This window comes from Crinia signifera, chromosome 6 (assembly GCF_055691185.1).
Source record: "Crinia signifera chromosome 6, ASM5569118v1, whole genome shotgun sequence".
Taxonomy (NCBI): Eukaryota; Metazoa; Chordata; class Amphibia; order Anura; family Myobatrachidae; genus Crinia; species Crinia signifera.
In genome coordinates, this window is record NC_139222.1 from 266,963,710 (window position 1) to 266,988,823 (window position 25,114).

Consider the following 25,114-nt stretch of genomic DNA (forward strand, 5'->3'; position numbering starts at 1 on the left):
GTCAGAAAGAGTGAACTAGAATAAGGCCCATAGGGCGGTATGTATTAATATACATCGCCGCCCTTCGCCTGACAGCCACCGCGATGCTGCCGCATATGTACTAACATATGCGGCTAGCATCGGGTTGCGGTGACGGAGACCCCCGCGATACCTGTGATGTGGTCTGCGGGGGTCTCTGTCACCTCCCGGCGGCTGGCAGTGTCCCCCTGCGTCTCCTCCTCCTCCCCCCCCCCCCCTGAAGCCGGATGTCCTCCCGGCTGTGACACCTGCGGGGGGAGGAGGAGATTAGGAGGACGGGAGGGGGGGGCGCGCGGACGTCGGGCGCCGATAGAAGCCCATAGGCTTCTAGAGGGCATCGCCATCCTCTGGGTGGCAATACCCTGCCATGCGAAAACGGGGAGGACGGGTAATGGTAAATAGGAAAATGCGGTAAAACCCCCGTTTTACCGCATTTTCCTTTTAGTACATCCCGCCCATAGTGCTTACCCGCTGCTGTGTGTCATTGCTGATTGACCTTATTCTAAGATTAAATTTCCATACACACTAAGCGATATTACAAACGGTAGCACTCATTTTGGCCATTCTGCTTGGCATCGATTGTGTGTACGCATCATCGTTAATGATGCATGCTCTCGCGCTGTGCTGCCCGGACCTGTGACCTCCTCCCTGCACTGTTAATCCTCTTCCGGGCGCAAGGAGGAGGAAAGCCCGCTCGCCCGCAGCAGCATCCGGGTAAGGGAGGGGGGAGCCGCCGGGGACCCATCCACTCTTAACGCAAGAGCTGTCCTTTGCCATAATTATCGCATATGTTAGTGCATATGCGATAATTATGTCTGCGGTAGCCGGATATGTGCAGCAGAGAGGGGCCGCGGATTTTAGAGGATCCTGCCCTGAATGTACTATATCATTTGCCTGGTTCTCCGACTATAAGGGGGTATTTGGCCATTTCCAACATTATTAGGTTCACTGTCATTCGATCTGTTCAATGTCTGGTCATTTATTCTGCCAGTCGGTGGTCCATGCAGTGTGCAAAATATGTGCCGATAGACGGAAACGGGCGTGGCTTTGGCAATCCAGCGACCGTTTCCAACAATACAGATTCGCCTCCATAGAAGGTGAGTCCCAGCTGGTTCATTCTGGGATTGAATCCCCCCCCCCCCCCCCTAAATTGTTAACAATATCTCTTCCTGAGCGAATTGTCTAGCGTGTATGAGGCTTAAGGTTTATGTTTGCCCTTTCGAAGTTTAACCCTTTGAGTACCAACAACTGTGAGAGATGTTTAAAATATCCGCTGAAACTGCCAGCGCCGCTCACATTTGTTATAAAAATTCAAATAGATAATGTGTGGAAAAAAAGATATTTCCTATATAAGGTAACGTTACAGGTCATTATGATGATTAACAATGTTTGCTTGCCAATTTCACACCTATTTTGACAAATTCACTTGGCACTCAAAGAACCTTCCAACGCAACACCCCCAAAGTATATCCATGTTTTGGGCTTATAATAAGTAACTTAGAACACAAGTTATGGTTAGTTTGAGTCTTCTGTGGCAAAGCGTAGTAGTTACTCACCATACATTAAATCATTACACTGGAAATAAATGACAAATCAGGTTTATTCTGACACAAACTCTGTACTGTTGTAGCTTTTGCAGTTCTGTTTATGTGGCTTATGTGTATGTTATATCTAGGTCACTGCTGCGTATGTAGGGCCCTCTTCATTTCGCTTACAGCCTAATGCAACCAATCCCGTGAGCTGTAACACCCATTCCTTTATTTTTTTCCCCCTCATTGTAGTGTTGGTGGCAGATGTGGTGGTAGCGGCCAGTACCGCATGGCACCGTACAACCCTTTTCACTTCCCCTGGTGCATGGTAACTTCTTTTGTTTTGGGATTAGCCGGTCCCCACATGACCATCTCCACAATCACAATGACCTCACTGCTGTGGCTTTGTATTCATAGTCAATCAGGATCCAGACACGTGTAAGAGAGGGTTGGCCCCGCTCACTCTGCTTAATCATTCTCCACACACCAGCAGTTAGGCAACAGTGCAACGAGAGCAGTAGCAAAGTGCTTTTAAAAGCTTAATAGCCGACATGGATTTAATACACAGCCCTAACCTGTTTCTAAACTGGCTTTGTTGACAGCGCGGAGCAGTGATTGTGTCCCACGAAGGCTGATGGTGCAACCTGGAGGTCTAGATTTGTTGGAAAGAGTGGCCGGATGCATGAGAAATCTTCTCCCCCCTCTGCGGTAATGGCTTTCCTGCCCGGAACTCCGGAACTGGCCAAGGATTTGTTGAGCGCGTCTCCGGAAAAGGGCTGCTCCTTCGATGCGTCCGACTCCAGCGATGTCGACGAAGGTCTGCTCGACGACTTGGAACTAAACCCGTTTGACGGTTTGCCCTACTCATCGCGTTTTTACGAACTCCTGAAGCAAAGGGAGAACTTGCCCATTTGGAAAACCAAATACGTCTTTCTGGAGAGTCTACTGGAGAACCAGATCGTGGTGGTGTCAGGAGGGGCGAAATGCGGGAAGAGTTCTCAAGTAAGTTTGTGGTGACCCCTCTCGGGGGGCCGGAGGAGTCGGGCGCAAAATCAAAAGTTTTCCATGTGCTGGGAATAACAGTTAAAGGGCATAGGGGGAGGTGTATCGGGTCTTGGAGAGAGATAAAGTAGCAATCAATCGGTTTCTAAAGCTGGGTACACACTGTATGATATTGTAAGCTGTTAGATATTGTGTGAACCCCCGGGCAAACAATATAGCACATACACGCTGAACGATATTAATGATATTGTTCAGTGACGTCACTTGGCCCCCCGCCGATCAGGCCATATTTGACGGGGGAAAGTTAACGACTCACTGGAGCACTCAGAACGATTTATACTGCCTGATTCAGACCTGCACTGCCGATTATCAGACATCCGCATATGCTCACACTGTGCTCCTTCGCGAGCAGTCTGTATGAATGAATCTAGCGAAGGATCGCCTTCGCTGTTCGTACACACGGTGATTAACACCCTGCGACCATTTGGAGCAGCAACGCAGCGTTTCCTGGGAGATCCCCCAGAAAATGCAGGTGTTCCCTGGCCGTTGGGAGGGAAGGCTGCTGATGTCCTCAGCGGCCTCCTTCTCTTCGCGGCCTACGCAGTGCTGAGGAAGTCCTGGCTTACTCTGTGCTTGCGAACCGAGGTGGAATCCATTCAATGGTGAGTGATTCCGATTTAAATTCCTCTCATGTGCATGGTTGCGATGGGTGGGATTCCAATCGAGCGAGGCGGTGTGGGGCGGTTTTACCCGCTTGCTGGGCTCTGAAACTGGGTATGGATCATTGGACAGACAAGCATTAGATCGACATACATCAAGGTTGACAGGGTCATTATGTCGACCTGGGCAAGGTCGACAATCAAAAGGTTGACATGGAGTTTTTCACATTTTTTGTCTCGAATGTCGACATGGACACTAAAAGAGTGTACCGCGTCCCCTCGCATGGTTCGGTGCCTTGCTATGCTCGGCACACTTTTTTATTTCCCTCCGCGCCCTAGTGCAGGGATGGGGAACCTTCATCCCTCCAGCTGTTGTTGAACTACATATCCGAGCATGCTTTGCTACAGTTTTAGCATGGCCAAATAGCAAAACTGTAGCAGTGCATGCTGGGATGTGTAGTTCAGCAACATCTGGAGGGCCAAAGGTTCCCCATCCCTGCCCTAGTGGATGGTAGGGCATGAAAAACGTGAAAAACCCCATGTCGACCTTTTGACCGTCGACCTAACCCCATATCGATCATCAGACATGTCGATCTTGACGCATCTCAACCTTCAGTGGTCAGTTAGCAACACTTCAGAAAATACCAACTGGGAATAATTTGGGCCTAGAATACAATGGCCGTGTCTCTTGGGCCTAGGAATATATTGGACTTAACAAGGTTTATAAAGGCAAACTGATTGGTAATTGGGAAAGAGGAGTTGAGTGGTTTAGTGGGTGTTTGTCCCTTTGTGTATTATATGGTTCTCTGCCACAGTGTATAATGACTGAATGGATAGGCGGTCAGTGCTGTAAAGGACTCTTTCATAGGGAAAACAATGTAGTCCGTGCTTTGAATAATCGGTATCTGTCCTCTAATCAGAGCTCTCACCTGTTGGTCTGGCTGTTTGTCATCCGCACGCGCACCTGATGCGTGAGGCCACGCCATAGCCTACTTATTTAACCCTTTGAGTGCCAGAGTAGCAGAAATTTTGCACATCTTTCACAGCTACGTTGGCTCTCAAAGGGTTAAATGCAGCAGTCTCCCTCTGTTATGGTCACACACCGCTACCCTTTGATACATCAGCACATCAGCTTTATGTTATAATGGGTTCACTTCCTTTATTTAAAGCCTCCGGACACTTGTATATCATGCACGACTATGTCACCACTGATGCCCTCTGGGAATTTTTTTGAGGACCTAGGCCCGGGTCTCTCCCTGATGTACCGATTTCAAACCCCAGCCCCCCCCCCCCAAAAAAAAATCTGCGGCATTATGCTGCGCGGGGGGAGGAATCTAATGATGTGAGGTGCCAGATGCAATGAGGCAAACTGCACATACATGCACTGTAGGGCCACATCTGTAGGGCCAGACACCGGCTAATATACAGCTGCACTGTACTTGTGAGCGCAGTGTCCACCACCTGTTACATAGTGTACGTTTATATACATGTGTGGATGTTGCTAAAAGTTATATTAACCTACTACGGAACATCCCGACAGTTGTAATTCCGTACCGATTTCATCCGATCCGACAGTAACTCCACAGCCAGAATTGATTGTTCCAGCTGTCGAGTGTTGGAAAGTCCGTGGATTATCGAAAAAATGGCAGTGAATTCGGCAATTTGCAACCGTTTCTGTCAAAACAAATCCGGCACCCTTCAATGCTGCTGTTAATGGCGGCATTGAATAGGTGAGTTCAGATATTTACCCTGTCATATCCCTGCAGTGTATGATGGAGGGATCGCACCAGGTACCTCTCTCAATCCCTCCATTACTACCTCACACCAGTGGCGTAACTATAGTCACGCAGCCCCCGCGGTGGCGGGGAGGCGCTGAGAAGGTGCGGGCCCCGGGGGGGGGGGCTGCGGGGCTATAGTTAGCCACTGCCGTCTGCCCCTGCTGCCGGCGATTCTGTCTTGCGGGTCCTGGCTCTCCCGTCTCCTGCTGCTTATAAAAAAAAAAAGACAGTTTTTTTGCGGATGCTAGAGGAGGTGGTCTGCAGTATGGAGGCAGCCATTTTCTGAATGTCACTTTTTTTTTTTTTTTATAAGCAGCAGGAGTCGGGAGAGCCAGGACCCGCAAGACCGTCGCGGCAGGAGGTACCGGCTGCACTGGGGGGTCAACCCTATGGGGGGGGGGGTCTGTTAACTCTGTTGGGGGGGTGGGCGCTGGCAAAATTTTCGGCAGGGGGGGCGCATAGTTAATAGTTACGCCACTGCCTAACACATAGGTTTCTTATTTTTTTCATTTATTTATTTAATGGAGCTTATTTAGGTAAGCGGGGTACTCACTAGGCGATATGTCATCCCATCCAGCAGATCGGACCGACACATCAGGCACATTGCCCAGTGTGTGCCCACAGACTATGGGCCAGATGAACTAAGCTTCAAAAGTGATAAAATGGAGATTGATAAACAACCAACCAATCAGCTCCTGTCTGACGTTTTTCAAGCACGGTCTGTGACATGAGAGGTAGGAGCTGATTGGTTGGTTGTTTATCACTCTCCATTTTATAACTTTTCAAGCTTAGTACAACTGGCCCTATGCGCGCTACCGCAGGTCATCAGCGACATCCTCCTGCGTGTAGTGCTGATGGAGGATCTCGTTAGCGAGGGCCATTTTGCAGAATTCAACATGAACCCCATTTTTGCGCCGTCATTGCCCACATCTGCAAGTGTGTCTGCACTCCCCGATGCTGGCTTCCCCACCAGGTTACATCGCTGCCAGTGTCTGTCTGGGTATACCCAGCTTTAGCATTGAGCACACACATACACAAGACAGACCGCAGCCATTAGTAGGTTTATAGTACAGTATGTGCCGGCAATAGCTCTTGTGTGAGAGATTACGATGAAGCTTTCTAATGCTTTGTTCACTATCCTGATTGAATTTAGCTTACGTTAAACATTATTTATTTTTTATGTAGAACAGGGTTTGTTTATCCAGATACAGTCTGTTGCTTGTTACCTGTGTAATATAAAGTTATTGGTCACATTAAAAGGGCAATGACATCATCTAGAATCCGGCCTTTGCACGAGAAGAGGTATGTAAGGGGTAGAAGGTAACTCATGTTTTCAATATATAAAAAGCACCTAGAAATTCATCCCCTTTACAGTCTCCCAATGTCTTGGACAGCAATTTTTTTTGGGAGAAGTTTGGGTTTTGTTATGAATGGGATCCAGAATTTGGGTTGACATGCCAACCATGGGTCTACAGTCAACAGGCCGACATGGACAATTGGTCGATACAAGCAAAAGATCGACACTCGCAAAGGTCTACATGGGTTTTTCACAATTGTGTTGTTTTTTTTTACCCTTTTTTTTTTTTTTTTTTTTTACCATGTCAAACTTTTGCGTGTGTTGGTCTTTTTGGGATCAAACTAGACACTGTGGCCCTATAAAGCACACCCTTCATTTCAAATGTACTTCTAGTCACACGCAGCACACGTTCACCTAGTCAGTTACAGCAGCTGCAATTGTCTGTCCTTATCCTCACCCAAGCAGTGTGTGTGTGTGTGTGTGTTACTGTATGTATACTCTTCCTATAGATTGAGATTAGAGGGCGTCCTTGCTGGAGTGAGGCACTAATTAATTCAAACAAATGTGACTTGTAACCCTTCACCCTCTGTGTGCCAGATTCCGACGCATCGTTGTGAGTGCAGCGTGCGCCTGTTTGTCCTGTGGCTGCCGCTCTGGGTCTCAGCTGGCCGTTATTTGCGAGGTTCATACAAAGGCACCACATTTCTGGGGTTCAGTCATGGGCGCCGCCATGACACTTGTGATCAGCTGACCAACATTCACACGTTCTGTTTCTGTCACGTGACTTAGTCAGGGGTGGATGGGAGATGACATAACACAACAACCATGTGACCTTTCTGACCAATCATCATGCACCAAGTGGTATAAGAAGGGAATTCTGACCAGTACAATGTTGATCATCACTGTATGAAGTGGCTTAAGGCTCTGTAGGTTACTACAGATTACTGTGTATCCATCGGCCCAGTCGGTTCCTGTGTATCCATTGGACCAGTTGGTTGCTGTGTATAAATTGTCCCATCCGGTTCCATTGATCCAGTGTTTTTCCTGTTGGAACAGCCAATTCCTGCTTTACCTGTCCACTACCCTATCTGCCCTCGGCTGTTAACTCTGTTGGTCTACGTTCCTTTTTGGTTAGGGGAACCTGGTCAGAGGGCTGCAACCTGCAAGTCCTTGTGGGGGTCCCTGCTGAAGACCCCTGGTGTGTTAAACTCCGCGCATCCGGTCCAGATATTAGCCAACTCCCCTTACCCCAATTCATTACATGTGCAAGAGCTAGATACAGCCGCTCCGCTTCCTGCAGGCAGTACTACAGGTGCACAAACTTCTCCGGGAACATAAGAGTCCGCTAATTTGACATAGAGAGAGAGAGACTCTTACAGTCGTATCACAATTTGCAAGGGCACCAGAACCTCAGGTTTATTTCTCGGGAGAACCCTTTTCACCTCAGAGGCTTCCTTTTGGTTTGGCTTGGCCATAGTAACCAAATTCTTTTTCAAGGCGACGGCGGCTATTTTAGAAGCCCAAGGGTGAGACTGCCATTCTGTACTTGGATAACATCCTCGAAAAAAAATCCATTCTGTCATTCTTCATATGCGCCTCACAATGGTAACATTGAAGTCTGGGTAATTACCCAATGCCCTCCTTGTTGCCGTCACAGAGCAGGGCATTACTGGGTCTCCTATTTGAGATCCGGTGCCAAAGGTTCCTTCTGTTTCCCAAATTTGGTCCTCGTGCCCCCTCAATAGTTCAGGTTTTAAGACCATCCATCTCCAAATGGTTAATATAAAATGACTGAGGTACTAATTTGAGGCATCACCACCGCCTAGATAACTATTGGGTTATCTAGAACTGTGTGCCTCCCTCTCTCTGTACACATGGCTGCAGCACAGGACTGATAACCATTTCCCAGGCTGAGTGTAGAGCTGTGCGCAGCTGTAAAAGCTGTCTCCCAGTATGTGTGAGAGTGGATCTCGGCAGCCCGTCTTACCTCACCAGCATGGGGTGACATCTTCTATCACCACATAACACTTCCTCACAGCAGCTGCCGCGATCATATTGTCACTTTCTCTTTCATGGGATTACATTGCAGAAGTTGCACTTCCCTGGGTTCCTGTAACAAGCCGCCGGTCCGCTGTGCAACTGCTCCAGTATCTCTAAACCTAAGATTAAAAATATCTGCAAAGTTTCATAAAAAGTGTCATCAGGAAAGACCTGTTAGGTAACGCCAGGCACAGGTGTCTGATCAGGGAGATGAGATTGCACAGATCTAGTTGGCTTGCAACGATTATGATCAGATTGGCTGCAGGGCCTGTTTTAAAATGGTTGGATGGTATGCCATTTTTTTTGGAAATCCAAGATGGCCATAGTGAGCGGATCATGGCTCACTTAGTCATAACCCCTGCCCCTTTGCATTGGCTAATATTAGACTGGACAAGAGCTAGAGAGGTAGTCCGGTGGAACAGCAACAATGAAGCGTTTATGAAGATAGAAGACAGTCCAAGATGGGCAGTACCATGCAAAAGGTCGCTGCCCACTATGTGGAGAGAAGACGCCATAAAACTTCCCGAGGGATGCTGCAGCCATGCAAAAGAGTGCAAAGAAGACAGCATGGAAGGTGGCGCAGCAGTCACCATGCAAAAAACCTGCAGTCCCCAGCACATGCTGCCCATAGGCCCGTGCCTCACAGTAAATCCAGCACTGAATTTACCATGGTGTAAAACCGATTTTCGTAGCATAATTTTTGGACAAGCATCATCGTCCCCACCTACCACTGCTCAGGTGACCTTTATCAGGTGGGTCCCTAACGTCCTAAGATTCAAGTCAAGACCCACCTGATGAGCTCCCCCTGGCCGTGGTGGGTGGGCCTGTATAATTTTTGTTAAAAAATGTTCAGAATCTCCATATTGTTCCTTGTTAAATTGCAGTTTATTGTTCCGATTTTCTTGAGTTCTTAAGGTGCCCATACATTACTGAGAGGTATTGCATGCCTCCCTCGCATGCGATACCCCACCAACTGGCCGCCGGGCTCCCGGGAGACAGGATGTATTTTTTTACAAATCCAACGTGCAGCACTTGCGATCTCCAGCTCCAATCCGATGCGCACAGGACTATGAATCAATTCGGAGGTCAGGCACATACGATTTAGACACTTTTCATCCGATTTCTTGGCCCGATAAATTGGATAAAAAGTGCCCAAATCATATACGTTTAATGGGCCTTGAGTGTTTTAGAGTGCATTTTTTTTTTCGTTGTGGCAAAAATGAGGGTGTCCAGTCCAGCACTCCAATAAACGTCTATAAACCCGCATTTTACTAACTATACCCCACACTTCTTTCTCTATTGCAAAAATTACGTTGTTTTTTAGCGTCATTGCATGTTGTTGGCATTGTAGCTTTCCCATGAGCCGGCAATCCTGAAGTGAGTGCATGCAGTGCGTTTCCTTCTGTTGCTCCCTGTCCCGTGTTTGTGTAGTGAGTGTGGAGGAAACGAGAGCACAGTATTTGCATGGTCTCTGTTTATATTTGCACAGGATACGCTACCTGCTAAGCAAGAACGCCCAACACTAGAAATGTCAGAAAGGGAACTACACCTGTTACTTATACAAAGCCTTCCGACTCATCAGGAAATTGTGGCATCATTGAGGCCCAAGGCACTGACTTCTAGTTACTTTATAGCTGGCTTTATTACGACTACTGGATGTGCAGTGTTTGTCCCTCACCTTTTTTCGGCGCTTCCATGTAACTCTGTGCACTCCCCTGACAGATGCTAGCAGTCCAGTAGGACTGTTAGCATCTGTCTACTCCAAGGTGGCGGACATTTTTGTAAGGCTGTTTTCAGCAGATTCCATGCAGGTGGCCGAGCCCCTGTGGTGCCAGTTCCTCCCGCCACCGTTTGGACTGCAGTGGCAGTGTTACATCACTGTCACAATGTGACTGAATTGGGATTATTGTCACAGTGAGTATTCATTTGTAAGTGATTGGCAGAGTGCTTCCATTTTGTGGGAGGCAACAGGGAGCAGCGTCAAGAATGCAGGCAGGTTAGGCCCGATCCCATGCGCAGGAAACGCCACCCCAGGTGCTGCGGCCACCCTGAGTGACCATAGCCTGACTCAGGAGTTCGGGATTTGAACTGTACTGTACTGTACTGTGACCCAATATGGCTGCCTTCCCTTCATGAAACTATTTATTCAGTAGATATCCTCTTCACTTATCTTTTCCCTTGTGTCTCCTTTCCATGTTTTGTCTCTCACACATTGTAACATATGTAATGGCCAAGATGGCTGCCTAGTCTTATAATTTAGTTTTAGATTTTGTCAGGACCATATCTCCATACCATACCAGTTTAATATTCTGTATCACCCCCGTATTAGGTGTTACTACTTGCAGGCATTGCCTGTTCCACTATGTGTAACCTATGTTGTCCATCCAAGATGGCTACCTCACTTGGTACTCACTTCGTGAATTGGATTAATAATCTTTGTAAATGGCTGCCTTACCTCACTAATAACCCCAAATGGCTGCCTACCTCCTAATTATGTTCACAATTTCTATCTTTTGTAAACATCTAAACGATTGTGGGGTGTTGTGCTATCAGTGGGTCTGCGATGGGTGCTGTCATGTGAGGCTGCCTGAAATGGGGAGAAACCCTGTAGCGACAAATCACCCATGTAACCCAACTCACCACACCAGCCCCTTGCAGGGCAGAAATCCACCAGGTGCTAGGCTACCAGGCATGGAGGAAGGTATGATAACACTACCAACAGTCAGGGCATCTATCCCTGGTGGGTGGGCAGCAGCAGGCCAGGAAAATTTTCAGAGAGATTCCACCCCCCCCCCCCCCCCCACACCCCCCCGGGTGCGGCAATATTAGATTGTCAAACGTTACTGTCGAAATACAACATTAAATGCATCTATCTCAAGGTATTTCTCCAGAATGTCCTCATTCATGTACTGGTTCCCCTCACCACAGGTGAGGACATTCTTCTAAGCTATGGAGTCACTGATAATGTCTGATATACGCTTCCTACAGCGCTATGCTGTGGTTGATTAAGCACAGCTGAGGAAATGTTTGTTCCCTATTGAGATACATTTTAGTTTTTAACAAAATGTCTAGGGCCAAATGCACTAAGCTACAACAATGGAGAGTGATAAACAGCCAGCCAATCAGCTTCTACCTGCCATGCCACAGTCATGTCAGGCAGGAGCTGATTGGTTGGTTGTTTATCACTCTCCATATTGTCACTTTTGAAGCTTAGTGCATCTAGCCCATAGTGACATCACATCACATGTGTAGTCAGCAGACAGTATGTAGATGGCAGCATTGTGGGGGCTGGGGGGGGGAGGAAATGTTTTTGTTACGCCACCGATGGATCTATCTGTGTGGTCCCTACTTCATACATTTTGTGTGTACGGCTTACCCCCCAAAACAGGTGGTCTTTTTTGTTTGTTTTTGTGTGAGGGGGGCTGCAAACATACAATGATAAAATGCACCCCTTAATCACTGTAGAATGCCAATGAACAGGACCTGCTCTGCGCTCCTGTATGCTGCAGCAATGCATTACAGTATAAGGAGAAGGGCATAATCTGTATACTATACATTGCTACAGTATACATGGTGCAGGGTTTGATTGTACATGTATCAGCGGCAGCAGCACAAAGATGTACAGTAGTAGTATAGAGTGCCATTGTCACTGCAGGGTGCTGACCTTCTGTTTGGGCAGTAAATAGGAGCAAGGGGCAGGGGTGTATTTATAATGGGTGCAGTACACACTGGCACTGATGCAGAAAAGTTTAATATTAGATATTACACCAACGTTTCAAGGCTCGATAGGCCTGATTCAGACCCATTCGCTGGCCTGTGAAATTCGCAGCATTAGCGATCATCTGAAGACTGCACGTGCTCGAAACCGCGAGCCGTCCGCCCGAACACAGGCTAGCTTTCGCTGGCTGCTCGCAGGGTGATTGACACCCCGCAAGCGTTTGGAGGCGGTGCCTTGGGCAGTGACTGCGTTGAAATATGAAAGCCGCTAGCTTCGGCACGCTCCTAAAACGCTCTCTTAATCAGGCTGCGGCTTCCCATGCGCTGCGACCGATCTGCAGCAATATCACAGCACATGCACAGCTGCAATTTTGTCGCAGTCGGTCAATAGCGACTGATTCACCTATTGTGCCAGGTCCAAATACAAAAATGTTTCGATCTGTTTATAAAAGCCACTTTTGTGACCTGAAAAAACGTGCAGGAGAATTATTTGATGTTAAATGCTTGTATAGCTGCTTATATTCTAGTAGCTGCCGTCCTGCTGCATAAATCATTGTTGTCCTGCTTAGACATGACGTTGGCCCCAGTCCCCTTCTAGTTAGACCCGTCACCTTCCTAGCTGTGTACATCGCCTCCCAGGGCTGGCTGAGAGAGTTTTCCTAAAACCAATGTCTGTCTGTTCTCTGACCCTGTAATATATTCCTGGCCCCAGCCATCTGTTGTGACCTGCCAGTTTATTATTCCTATATTTCCCTGTACACTTGTCACTGGCCTAGTCATTTACAATGGAACAACTGTTCCAGGTTTCGGCTGCACCGTTTAACCCCGGTGTCTCTCCGCTGATTTGAAGTGACACACCGCACATCTCTGTTCTTCCCTTTTGCAGATCCCTCAGTGGTGCGCAGAGTTCTGCTTGTCCGTTCACCATCGGCACGGGACAGTGGTGTGCACTCAGGTGCAGAAGCAGACCACCGTCTGGCTGGCCATGAGGGTGGCGGATGAAATGGACGTCAACATCGGACATGAAGTTGGCTACGTCGTGCCTTTTGAGAACTGTTGTACAAACGAGACCATCCTAAGGTTCGTGCGCCGCGTCCACTTACTTAATCCCTCTGATCTTGTGCAGCTGTCAGTTTGTATGCCGATGGTAGGCTGAAAGGGAAAAGTCCTTACAGTCAGCAAATCATTGAGACAGAACAGGAAGGGTCTATGACAGGGGAAAGTCTGTCCAATCGATCAGACGGCAGAGGTTGCACGGGAGGGAATATAAGGGTTGCAGCAATTCGCTAGAACACATCCGTGCTGCCTGGTGCTTTATAATAGATGTTTCAGCATTGTAAACTATGGCACTTATTCAGATCTGATCGCAGTACAAATTTGTTCTCAAAATGGGCAAAACCATGTGCACTGCAGGTGGGGCAGATATAACATGTGCAGAAAGAGTTAGATTTGGACGGGGTGTGTTGAAACTGAAATCTAAATTGCAGTGTAAAAATAATGCAGCCAGTATTTACCCTGCACAGAAACAAAATAACTCACACAAATCTAAGTCTCTCTATACATGTTACATCTGCCCCACCTGCAGTGCACATGGTTTTGCCCATTTTGAGAACAAATTTGTTCTGCGATCAGATCTGAATAAGGGCCTATATCCGTTTTGTTGTAGAATATTCTTAACTGCCCCAGTACACCAAACAACAATATAAAATCATACACCACAAACCCACTTTTTGCCCTTTCTGCAGCTGCTAGCAGGGTTAAGTGCAAAATAATGTCTTAACAGCACCGTAGACACTGGGCAAAGCAGTGCACTGGTGCCCCTTTACACTCATTCATGGGAATCATTGATAAAAAATCATAACATGCTCCCGATGCAGTCCTGTTCCGTGTATCCACATGCTTCCTTGCAGTGACTGGCTGTCAGCACTCTAATTGGTTGATCGCTACAGCCATCAACCAATAAGCATGTGACAGCAATTCACTGTCTGGTCGCGGGCTGGGAGGCAAGATAGAGACTGCTGCACTCTGATTGGTGGATAGCTCTAGCTATTCACCAATCAGCATGCTGATAGCCATTTACTGGTTTCAAGGCAGGTAGAGATTGCTGCCTCTTCAATTTGTTTGTTTATCACCTGCCCCTGCTTGTGGGGCCCTAGGCTCCCCCCCTCATTATATCTACAGAACCTTTCAGTAGCCTGATGTAGGTAATCTACAGAGTACAACTCAGAATCGGCCTCTCCTTTGCACCCCACATCCAAGCTCTGGCCCATTCTTGTCGGTTTCAGTTACGCAACATTGCTCGCATCAGGCCTTTTCTCTCACAAGTGCAACTAAGCTTATCATCCACTCACTGGTCATCTCACGGCTCGACTACTGCAACATTCTCCTCACCGGCCTCCCTCGAACCCAACTCGCTCCTCTCCAATCTGTCCTCAACTCTGCGGCCAGGCTTATCTTCCTCTCCTTCCGCTCTAATTCTGCCACTCCCCTTCAACAAAATCTGCACTGGCTCCCATTCCCCTACAGAATCCTCTTCAAACACCTCACACTCACATACAGGGCCATCTCTAATTCCATTGCTCCATATATCTAACCTCTGTCTTATTCTAGTTCACTCTTTCTGACAAAATCCTTCTTAGATGGACAAAACCATGCGCACTGCTGGTGGGGCAGATGTTACTTGTGCAGAGATAATTAGATTTGGGTGGGGTTTTACTTCAAAGTGAGATCTATATTGCAGTGTAAAAATAAAGCAGCCAGCATTTTCCCTGCACAGAAACAAAATAACTCACCCAAATCTAATTCTCTCTGCACATTTTACATCTGCCCCCCTGCAGTGCACATGAATTTGTCCATCTAAAAAGGATTTTGTCAGAAAGAGTGAACTAGAATAAGGCCCCTCATCTCCATTCATACACCCTCCCGCCCTCTATGGTCGGCCGACGACTGTCGTCTCTCCTCCACCCTGATCACTGCTTCCCATGCTAGAGTTCAGGACTTTGCATGTGCTGCACCCCTTCAGTGGAACGCATTCCCTCGCTCCATTAGACTCTCCCCGACCCTGCAAAGATTCAAACGGGCACTGAAAACTCACCTACTCATCAAAGCGTACCCTTCCGCTACATAAACTAGTCCTGAGGCTGGTTCTCCGACCCTGTGCCTGCTTACATCCTGCTATCAAGCCACCTCCCACTTGCTTGCACCTCATGTAATTTGTCTCCCCTTCCTACTAGATTGTAAGCTCCTCGGAGCAGGGCCCTCTTCCCTCCTATTGTCACAGCCCTCTTCTCTTCACATGTAACTCACAGCTCTCCTATACTCAAACACTCAGTGACCATCTTCGTCTGCATACTCATCTCCATCATTGGCCTCAAGCCTCTAGTTGTATGTTGATTGAGTCCTCACTACTTATATTTAAGCTGTAATGTGTATTGATCTGTGGTGCTCTTTATTTGTTCTCTATTTTTGTTATTTATTCAATGTAATGCTAAGTTTTGTCTCCCTGTGTACTGTTCCTTTGTACAACGCTGCGAACACTTGTGGCCATACTTTGTAGAGAGGATGATATCGTTGCATATTAGTCAGTTATCAGTTTCAGGGAGCAGACCATTAGGGGTGGTCGTAGGCTTACTAGGACCAGAACTAAAGATCTAGCACAGAACAAGAACTGGGTACTTGAACAGATTTCAGACCAATATATCCTGCGCTAGAAGCAGCCTTAGGGCCAGATGTATCAAGCTTCAAAAAGTGATAAAGTGGAGAGTGATATACAAGCAGCCAATCAGCTCCTACCTGTTATTTTTCAAACCCAGTCTGTGACATGGCAGGTAGGAGCTGATTGGCTGGCTGTTTATCACTCTCCATCTTATCACTTTTGAAGCTTAGTGCATCTGGTCCTAAGTCACAACATCCAAGAAAATGGAAAACCATTTCAAGTAACACATACTTGAAGATTTTTTTTTGTTAATTTACCACTAAGGCCAGATATATCAAGCTTCAAAAAGTGATAAAATGGAGAGTGATAAACAATCAGCCAGTTAGGCCCTAACTGCCATGTTGCAGGCTGGGTTTGAAAATGTCAGGTAGGCAGGGCCGGCGCCACCACTAGGCAGTGTAAGGCATTTGCCTAGGGCGCCGGCCACTGGGGGGTGGTAGTTGGGAGCAGGGCAGGAGGGAGAGCTGGAGGTCTGGCTTAGCGGACAGGAGGGAGGGCTTGCTGCGCTGTGTGCAGTTCAGTCCTGGACCCCGGTGCATGTTAACTGACATTTTCCTTCACCCGCACCGCGTACAGCCGCTCAGCCGGGCAGCGTCTGAGGGCTGAGCGGCTGTACACAGTGCGGGTGGAGGAAGTCAGGAAGATGTCAGTCACACTGCGCCGGGACTGAACTGCGAGGCCTCCCTCCTGCCCGCTAAGCTCTCCAGCTCTCCCTCCCGCCTGCTGAGCTAGACCCGAGCACCTCACCTCCTGAAGGGTGAGTAATATATACACCGGATCCCCCCCCCCCTCCCGGAGCAGCACGGCGGCTTATTCCTCCCCACCTCCACCCGTGGAGTGGGTGAGCGCCGGGGCGCCGCCCCCCCGCCTGGGGCGCTCCAGCGCCTTGCACCGGCACTGCAGGTAGGAGCTAATTGACTGGTTGTTTATCACTCTTAATTTTATCACTTTCGTCTTGACGAAAAAACAAGCTGTTCTGTTCACCTTTCCCTTCAATCCCGAACTATTTTCAGGTTTAGTTCCGTTAATGTTTAGATGCATTATATAAAGATGCCGTGTCATTCTTTTGAAAAGTCTACCGAACCAAAGACCATTTAGCTATTAATAAATAAAGTGAATGATTTGCTATATTTCACTAACAGGAAGAAAGTGTGGCGTTCTCCGTAGAAGGCGAGCTTGTTATTTTATCCTTATTGACATAATTGCGTTGCCCTGTCTGCTGTGTTTCCGATAGGTCCCCGAGCTGGCTCTCTGTAAATGTCAGGGTGTCAGAGAAGGTGAAGGTCCAGTGACTGAAGTGACACCAGGTCGCATTTCCATTCGCTGTGACAAGGCATTGTAAAATTGTGCAACCTTTTTAAAGACCAATAACTTTAGATAACGAGTTTCTTTAACATTTCAACAAAACAAAATAGCCACAGAAGCAGAATTGTATTAGAGTGCGCGCTGTCATGGTACAAAGTCCTGAGTCGGTGTGGAATCTAGAACTCTGCAAATGGCTATGGAAAAAAGATGTATCTGACCATTTGCAACAGTGGCTGGTGGTGGTGGCGGCTGCTGCTATGTTGCATTGAAATACACAGGGCTATTTTTGTGCAGGCTCCAGCAGGAACTGTGGCCCTTATTCTAGTTCACTCTTTCTGACAAAATATTTCTTAGATGGACAAAACCATGTGCACTGCAGGTGAGGCAGGTGTAAAACCCCACCCAAATCTATTTATCTCTGCACAAGTAACACCTGCCTCACCTGCAGTGCACATGGGCCCTTATTCTGATCGGTGCGGCCCGATCAGAATATGCGGCCGCAACCGTGCAGGCGAATCCCCGCCTTCCATACGGATCGCCACCTGCCGTCCGTATGCGGATATGTGGCGATCCGCATGAAATTGGACGGGGATACGCCTCCTCCGACTTGGGAGCAGCCCCTGCATTCGATGGTCGCCGAACATCGAATGCAGGGCCGCACGCTCCACCAGGTCCCGCAACACAAGACCACACGGACACTTGTCCGTGTGAAATCATGTATGGGGGCGGGCAGCTGACATCCGGCGATGTCAGATGCCCGCCCCGTACCCACGCGTCACGGCCTCATTACCATGCATACGCCCCGCGTTTGCATGGGAACGCCCATGAAACGCGGGGCGTATGCATAGGGTAATGAGGCTAAGTAGCCCCTCACGCCCCTCTACGCCCCCTGTGCGGCGTATAAAGAATCCGTGCGGCGAAATCGCCTGCACATGCGCAGAGTGACCTCTGCACATGCGCAGACGATCAACATCGGCGGTCCGTCCGCATGCGGGAATTTCCGCACCGATCAGAATAAGGGCCATGGTTTTGTCCATCTAAGAAATATTTTGTCAGAACGAGTGAACTAGAATAAGGGCCACAGTTCCTGCTGGAGCCTGCACAAAAATAGCCCTGGAAATACAGATGTGTCCTCATACATTATTGCATCAGTCGTGGCATATGGGCCCTCTCGGCGCACCAGGTCTTGAGCGACTTGGCCAGTTTACATACAATATGCCGATGGTGGGGATGTTGGCGGTCAAAACACTGACAGCCCAATATGGAATATGGGCTCCATTACTAAGCCCCTCCCTTGCAGCAGCCTAGCCCTAACCCCTTGAATCACCACCTAAAAGTACCCCCCCCCCCCATTCTTTGTGCCTAACCTCCAACAACCTCCCCCCCCCTTGATCTAGTACATTTACAAATAATACAGTCTGTGGTGCTGGAAGGGGCGGCACAATCCTACCCAGAAGTTATCATCCTGGGAATTCTAATTCTACATAAGCAGGGCCGGTGTAAGGCTTATCAGCACCCTAAGCAAAACTTCAACCTACCCCCCCCCCCCCCCTCACCCAGGGAGGGTTGGCAAGTCCCCTGTTTTCCCTGGAGGCCCTGGGGGGGGTGTATTTATCAAAGTCTGGAGAGACACAGGGCCAGATATATCAAGATTCAAAAAGTGATAAAATGGAGAGTGATAAACAGCCAGCCAATCAGCTCCTAACTGCCATGCTACAGGCTGGGTTTGAAGGAGCTGATTGGCTGGCTGTTTAACATTCTCCACTTTATCCAGCCAATATTTATTGCATCCAGCCCATAAAGTACCAACCAGTTAGCCAGTTTGAAAGATGTCAGTCAGGAGCAGATTTTTTTTTTAGTGCTTTCTCTTTCTCCTTTTTATAGGGGGGGGGGGGGTTTACTAAGCAATTGAGAGTGATAAAGTAGAGAGAGAGAGATAAAGTATCGCCAAATCCTCCTCAAGCTGCCACGTTTACAGGCTGTTTGAAAAATTACAGTTAGAACCTTATCGCTCTCCCATTTGTGATTTAAATCTCTCCAAACTTTGATAAATCTCCCTCCTAAAGAGGTGTACACACGGGGCAATTCGGCCAGACACTTTTGACTTCAAAATCACCTTAAAAGGTTAGCCATAACCGCCCCGTGTATACACCGCTTAGAAATGGGGCTTAAATTGCCCCTTAAGTTTTCAAATTCATGTCTAAAGCTGGGAACAATGTTCTAACCACATGTATGTTTGCAGATATTGCACAGATGAAATGCTGCTGAGGGAAATGATGTCCAGTCCTCTACTGTCCTGCTACGGAGTAGTCATTATCGATGATGTTTACGAGCGGTCGGTATCGACGGATGTTCTCCTTGCTTTCCTCAAAGACATTTTGTTGTCGAGGCCTGAACTGAAAGTGGTGATAATCACCTCTCCCGGACTGTCCAGTAAACTAGTTACTTACTACGGAAATGTTCCCCTGATGGAGGCTGAAAGCACCTACTGCGCAGAAGTAGTCCATACATCGGGCGTTCAAAGGGACCATTTCCTCGCAGCGTTAAAGCTTCTGTTTGAGATCCATCGTAGCGGAGAAAAAGGGGACATTGTTGTATTCCTGGCCTGCGAGCAAGTAAGTGTGTGTGTGTGTGTGTGTGTGTGTGTGTGTGTGTATCCTGGGCACTTTCTACGCTCCTGATTTCCTTACACAAATGACTCGGCGTGCCAGCGCAATTTTTGCTAATAAGAAGTTTCCAATCCTTTTTATTGCCGCTTTGTGCTCACTCGCACAATCCCGGGACTAGGGTATGTCTGAAAGGCTCTACCCAGGATTTTAGTCCTCTAAAATCCCGGGTCCTGCGCACCTGCAATGGACCCGGGATTTTTAAAAACCCGGGTTTGAACCGGGTCTAAAATCCCGTGTAGTATGTCTGAAAGGGGTATCATAAACATGCTTAAAAGTTATTATCCAGTAGCCAATTAGGGAAGAGGTGTTAGCAAGTTGACTCGGATATTGTCTGTGTAGAGACCTAGGGGGCCGTTCTTGCACCTGACCAATCATCACCTATTGATGTCACAGAATGGGAGGGGCCAATGTCAACGGAAGCCAATTTTCTATATTATTACATAGAATTTGACAGCAGATATTCAGATAAGAACCATTTGGCCCATCTAGTCTGCCCCTTTTACGTTCCATGGTTACTAAGCGCAGTGTCCCCTCCCCTAATCTGTTGGGTACCACAAACTTGGCTCAATCGGCCTGTATCTTGGCTGCCAATACCTATATTTAAAACCGAAAGGGGAAATCTTTCGAAAATTTGATTGAAGTCCAAGAACTAGTTGATATTAAATGGGGGGGGGGGGGGGCTGTTCTGTTATTTGTGATTTGCGGTGCTATGTCTCCTTTGGCAATGTACTGTTCTCTATGGCTCTGTTCTAACAGATACATTGCATTCTGCAATAAAATCTGAGCCGTTGTGACTTTTAAGTCTTAAAAAGTGAAATGAGATAAAGTGGAGAGTGATAAACTTCCAACCAACCAGCTCCTGTCATTTTTCAAACACTGCCTGTAACTATGAGAAAAATATACACAAATGCTATCAGAAACCAGAATGAACACTATGGTAATGTAATTCAGAGATCTGTGTTGCATATATCGGCGCAAATGTGTGAATAAGCCCCCAAACCTTCAAGGCATTTCTGTGTATTGTGGGTCCCTATTGCTATATCTAGGTTTGGGGTGCTGCACCCGGCATTGGAACTTATTCATACGTTTGCGGAAATATATGTAACCAAGTTCTCTGAATTCTATTACCATTAGTGTTTAAATCTGGTTACAAAGATGGAAATAAGACTTCACATGTGATGTTGCTATGGGCAACCAATCAGATCCTGTCTACTATCTTTTAGAGGGTGATAAATAAAAAAGAAGTAGATTCTGATTGGTTGCCCATAGCAACATGTGAAGTCTTATTCCCATCTTAGTAACCCCCCCCCCAAGTGTATCGGGGGAAACCATGTATTTTTCCCTTATACCCCGTTCTCACTGCTAGGCAAATTCCTGGGTCTAGCATATTGACCTGGTAATTTGCCTGTTTAACACAGTTTTTTTTTTTCCCAGTGTGAACAGGTCAACCCATGTGGAAATTCCCGGGTCGTATGCAGATTCGGGTTGACCCGTCCACACTGAAAAAAACCTGTGTTAAACGGTGAATTCCCGGGTAGAACTGCTTCACCCGGGAATTTGCCTTAGCAGTGAGTACGGGGGTCCGTTTGTGAATCCCTCAGCATTAAAATGCCAGGTAAAAGCTGTGTATTTCACACGAGCAGTGTGAACACGGCATTACACAGCCTGTAAAATGCCAGTTAGGGTCTGATTGGTCATTTTATCTCCTTTCAAAGCTTCCTACTCTGTTTGCACTGTCTGGCTTCTTACGGTGTCACCTTATACCTAGGAAATCAGAAGGGCCCATGAGATGATCCAGCAGGAAGCCTTGCACATGACTCCAGACATAGGGGAATTGCTTGCCATCGCGCTCTATCCTCATCAAAGTCTCCCGCATTACCTGCCATACGAGGGGCTAGAATACGGCGCCAGCGACAACCGGAGGAAAGTAGTATTAACGACCAGTCTTGGCGAGTCCCTGATCTGGATGAGCAACATTCACTTTGTTATCGATGTCGGAGTGGAGAAGCGGAAGGTAAATACTGCGTACTGCGCTTCATCCTCTCCCAATGCCGCTTCCAATGCCAATCTCTAAGCCCAGAATAGGCCATCCGAAATAAAGGCTGACTAATGTGTTCTTTTCATGTGCATAATCCCTTCATCCTGGGCAGCTCTTTCCTATGTGCTCTGTGCTAATATGGTCTTCCATGACTGACCGCTGCATTGCCTTCCTGCCAGGAAAATAGCTCTGTGCTAGTGCTCAGATTGGCATTCCTATTGGCAGCGTCTAAATCAGGCATGTCCAAACTGTGGCCCTCCAGCTGTTGTGAAACTACAGATCCCAGCATGCCTTGCCATATTTTTTGCATTCCCTAATGGCAAAACTGTGGCATGGCCATAGTTTGGACATGTCTGTTCTAAATAAGGCATCAAAATAATAAAAAATGATGTATCTATTATCTGTACTGCGTATTGATTGTCAGATAGTGTAGTTGTTTATGTTGCCCTTGGGTACAGCACAGCAGATGCCATTGTGTACAACGCAGAGGGCACAGCAGAGTTAGGTAATATAAACTGGGAACTTTGCTATAAATATGTCAGCAAAAGGTACAGTAACCATGAATGAAGGAAGATTTATCAGTAGATGTTGTATCAGGGCATATGCAGGACAATTAGTGTTAATAATATGTTCCTGCAACAGAAATAACCTTTGCAAGTTTTGCATGATGTTTGGTAAGGTATCCCACTGCATATTTCACATATACAATGCATATTTTGTACCACAGTGATGATTATGAATTTAGCAGCCCTTACCTGTCCAGCACCGTCTTCCTCCACCATGGCATCCCCTGCCCACTTCTGCCTGTCCCCAGGGCCGATGCAAGGTTTTTTGGCACGCTATGTTAGACTTCAGCTTACTGCTCCCGTCTTAGAAGTTCCCCACGTTGGCATTAAGTCCAAAAATAATGCCTCTCTGAGATTTCCTTAATTTTGTGATAGACTCATGATTCTGTAGCCCCTAGGCAGCTGCCTGCCCTGGCTGTCTCCACATTGGAAGACATGTGGTGCAGATGCATCACATGTCTTTCTTTGCAGAACTACAAGTCCCAGCATGATAGCACCTCATGTAAATCGGGTGTGCATTCTAAGATCCCCCCCCCCCCCCCCATGTCTCCACATTGGACCTTATTCTGGTTGACTCCACCAAATGCCATCCGCCACCCTCGCACGCCGCGATCCCCCGCAGGCATGCAAATGAATGTTTTGCAACCTCTATAGATGGCGTAAGTGGTCGTCCTAGACAGCAGTAAGTGCTAAAGGGGACAGGACTTCTAATTGAATGGAACCCAAACTCCGTATTTAGTCCTCTATATACTAGCCACTATGTACAGTGTATTCCGTACATGCAGGTTTGACACGTGAGCTTACAGTCTGACATTGTTTTCTGTTATACAAAGTGACCTGTTCAAGGTCAGAGAAAGAAAACTCTGGATGTGACTGGGGTCTCCTGAGTCCGCCATTTGCAGATGCTACGTCGTGTAGTCTATTATTTAAAATGTGTACGGAATTATTCCTTATTGCTTCCTTCAGGAATCCTGGATGTTGCGGTTCAAGTTCTGTTGTTTCTATAATCTGCTCAGTAAGTTCCGCTAAATTGTCCTAGAAATGAATGCGCCCCCTCTCCCCCCGCTGCAGCTTTAACCTCTGCTCCCTCCTGCTGCCATCTCTGCTCGGCCAGTATCTGCAGCCTCCCATCTCCACTGATATCCACTTCTCCCATCTCCAAGGCTTCCCCTGTGCCCCTCTCTCCAGGTCTCATCAGATGATTCACCAGCCTGCAGTGCTTCAAAATAAAAACATTTCCTCATTGCCCCCACTAGCCGTCCTCCATTAATTCATGTCACCCCCTATTCTGTCAGCCGATTTAACAAGGGTGTTTTCACAGGCAGGGCCCTCCATCCTCTTGTACACTCCCTTATTCTCCACCTGTGACTCCTTGTCCTTCCCCTTATGTAGCATCTTTGTGGAGCCTGTGTAAGACGTAGCAATAGGTGACCACTTTTTATTGTCTTATGTTTTTATGCCCCCTTTAGGTCTGTTTTGCTTGCCCTATTTTGTGCCATCATATTTTGTGCCATCATATTTTGGCTGAGTGGCACAGATCCTAGGCAGCCATCGGCAGCACCATCTTGACTTCCAGGGCAGCAGCGAAAGGGCTAGTACAGGCCACCTTCCCTTCAGCACACCACGCCCAGCATGGATGGATCAATGTCATTATTATTCATTATGCTCCGCCCTCACCGTACATCACTGCATAATAATGATGCCCTATTAACGGGGGTTAAAGTGGAGGGGGGGGGAAGGGGGTGGAACTGAGTACCACATCTACTGGTGATATGGAACTAGTTCAGCTCTGCCTTGGCCCTGGCACAGTACAGTTATTCTAGCAGAAAAGCATTATAGTTTGCATGGGGGTACCGAAAACCCTGCCACTGGCCCTGCCTAGTGGGGTGAGGGGAGGGGGGGTAATTAGCTGGCAGATGGTAAGGAGTTCCCCCACCTCTTCAGGACCAATTTTTTATATAGTTTTTCACATGTAGGGGACCTTGATCATTTGTAAGTGGTCCCATTACTGAGTTTTTTTTTTTTTCATTTGAAACCCTGACCGTTTCTGAATAGGAAGCCACTGAGGTTCCTCTCAGCCGGTGCAATATTACAGTCAATGCTGCATGCAGCCTTCTGATAGGAATCCCTCTGGTGGTAAAGAAATAACTGGAATGAGGGCAATCGGAGTGTGTGAGATGAACTCTTAAGGCCCCCTTACACTGCGGTAACTTCTCCCCTCCCCCTTTAACCACCGGTGACCTTTCCTGGGGGCAGGTTTCACATATGCAATTTTTTTGAATGCAATATATCGCATGCGATCACAAACGAGTCTGCCTGGTTTATAGTTTATACATTTCTGTTCCCTCATTATGGGACAGATTTATTCATCCTGGTGAAGTGATAAAGTGGAAGGTGATAACACACCAGCCAATCAGCTCCTATCACCTTTCACTTTATCACTTCACCAGGAATAATAAATCTGCCCTTGTTTCTTTGAACTGTAGGGCTTTTGTATCAAGCTGTGAAGAGTGGAGAAGTTGTCCCTAGCAACCAGCTTCTACCTATCATTTTATATAGTGTACTAAATAAATGATACGTCAAAGCTGGTTGCTAGGGCGACTTCTGCCCATTGCACTGCTTGATACGTCATCCCCTTAGCTAGGTAATGGACAGTATGTGACCACTACATTTCATTTACTACTCTGCTGAAAATAGCAAATACTGTAGTTGGCAACCTGAATATAACAATGACCCTACTGACCATTAGAGATTGCATGTATTTTCAAACTGGATACGGTC

At 47.4% G+C, this 25,114-nt stretch overlaps 1 protein-coding gene across 6 annotated transcripts in view; it reads left to right on the forward strand.

Annotated features, from left to right (window-relative positions):
- DHX32 (DEAH-box helicase 32 (putative)) overlaps positions 1-25,114 on the forward strand; it is a 55,093-nt gene that overhangs the window by 8,505 nt on the left and 21,474 nt on the right. For 4 of the 6 annotated variants that reach the window (XM_083149523.1, XM_083149525.1, XM_083149522.1 and 1 more), the window contains exons 2-5: positions 2,150-2,549; positions 12,927-13,120; positions 19,303-19,675; positions 21,498-21,743. In XM_083149523.1, the coding sequence (XP_083005649.1) occupies positions 2,226-2,549; positions 12,927-13,120; positions 19,303-19,675; positions 21,498-21,743 (1,137 nt within the window). In that variant the 5' untranslated portion in view covers positions 2,150-2,225. The remainder of the gene's footprint in view (positions 1-2,149; positions 2,550-12,926; positions 13,121-19,302; positions 19,676-21,497; positions 21,744-25,114) is intronic. The other 2 variants (XM_083149527.1, XM_083149528.1) reach the window with 1 other exon arrangement.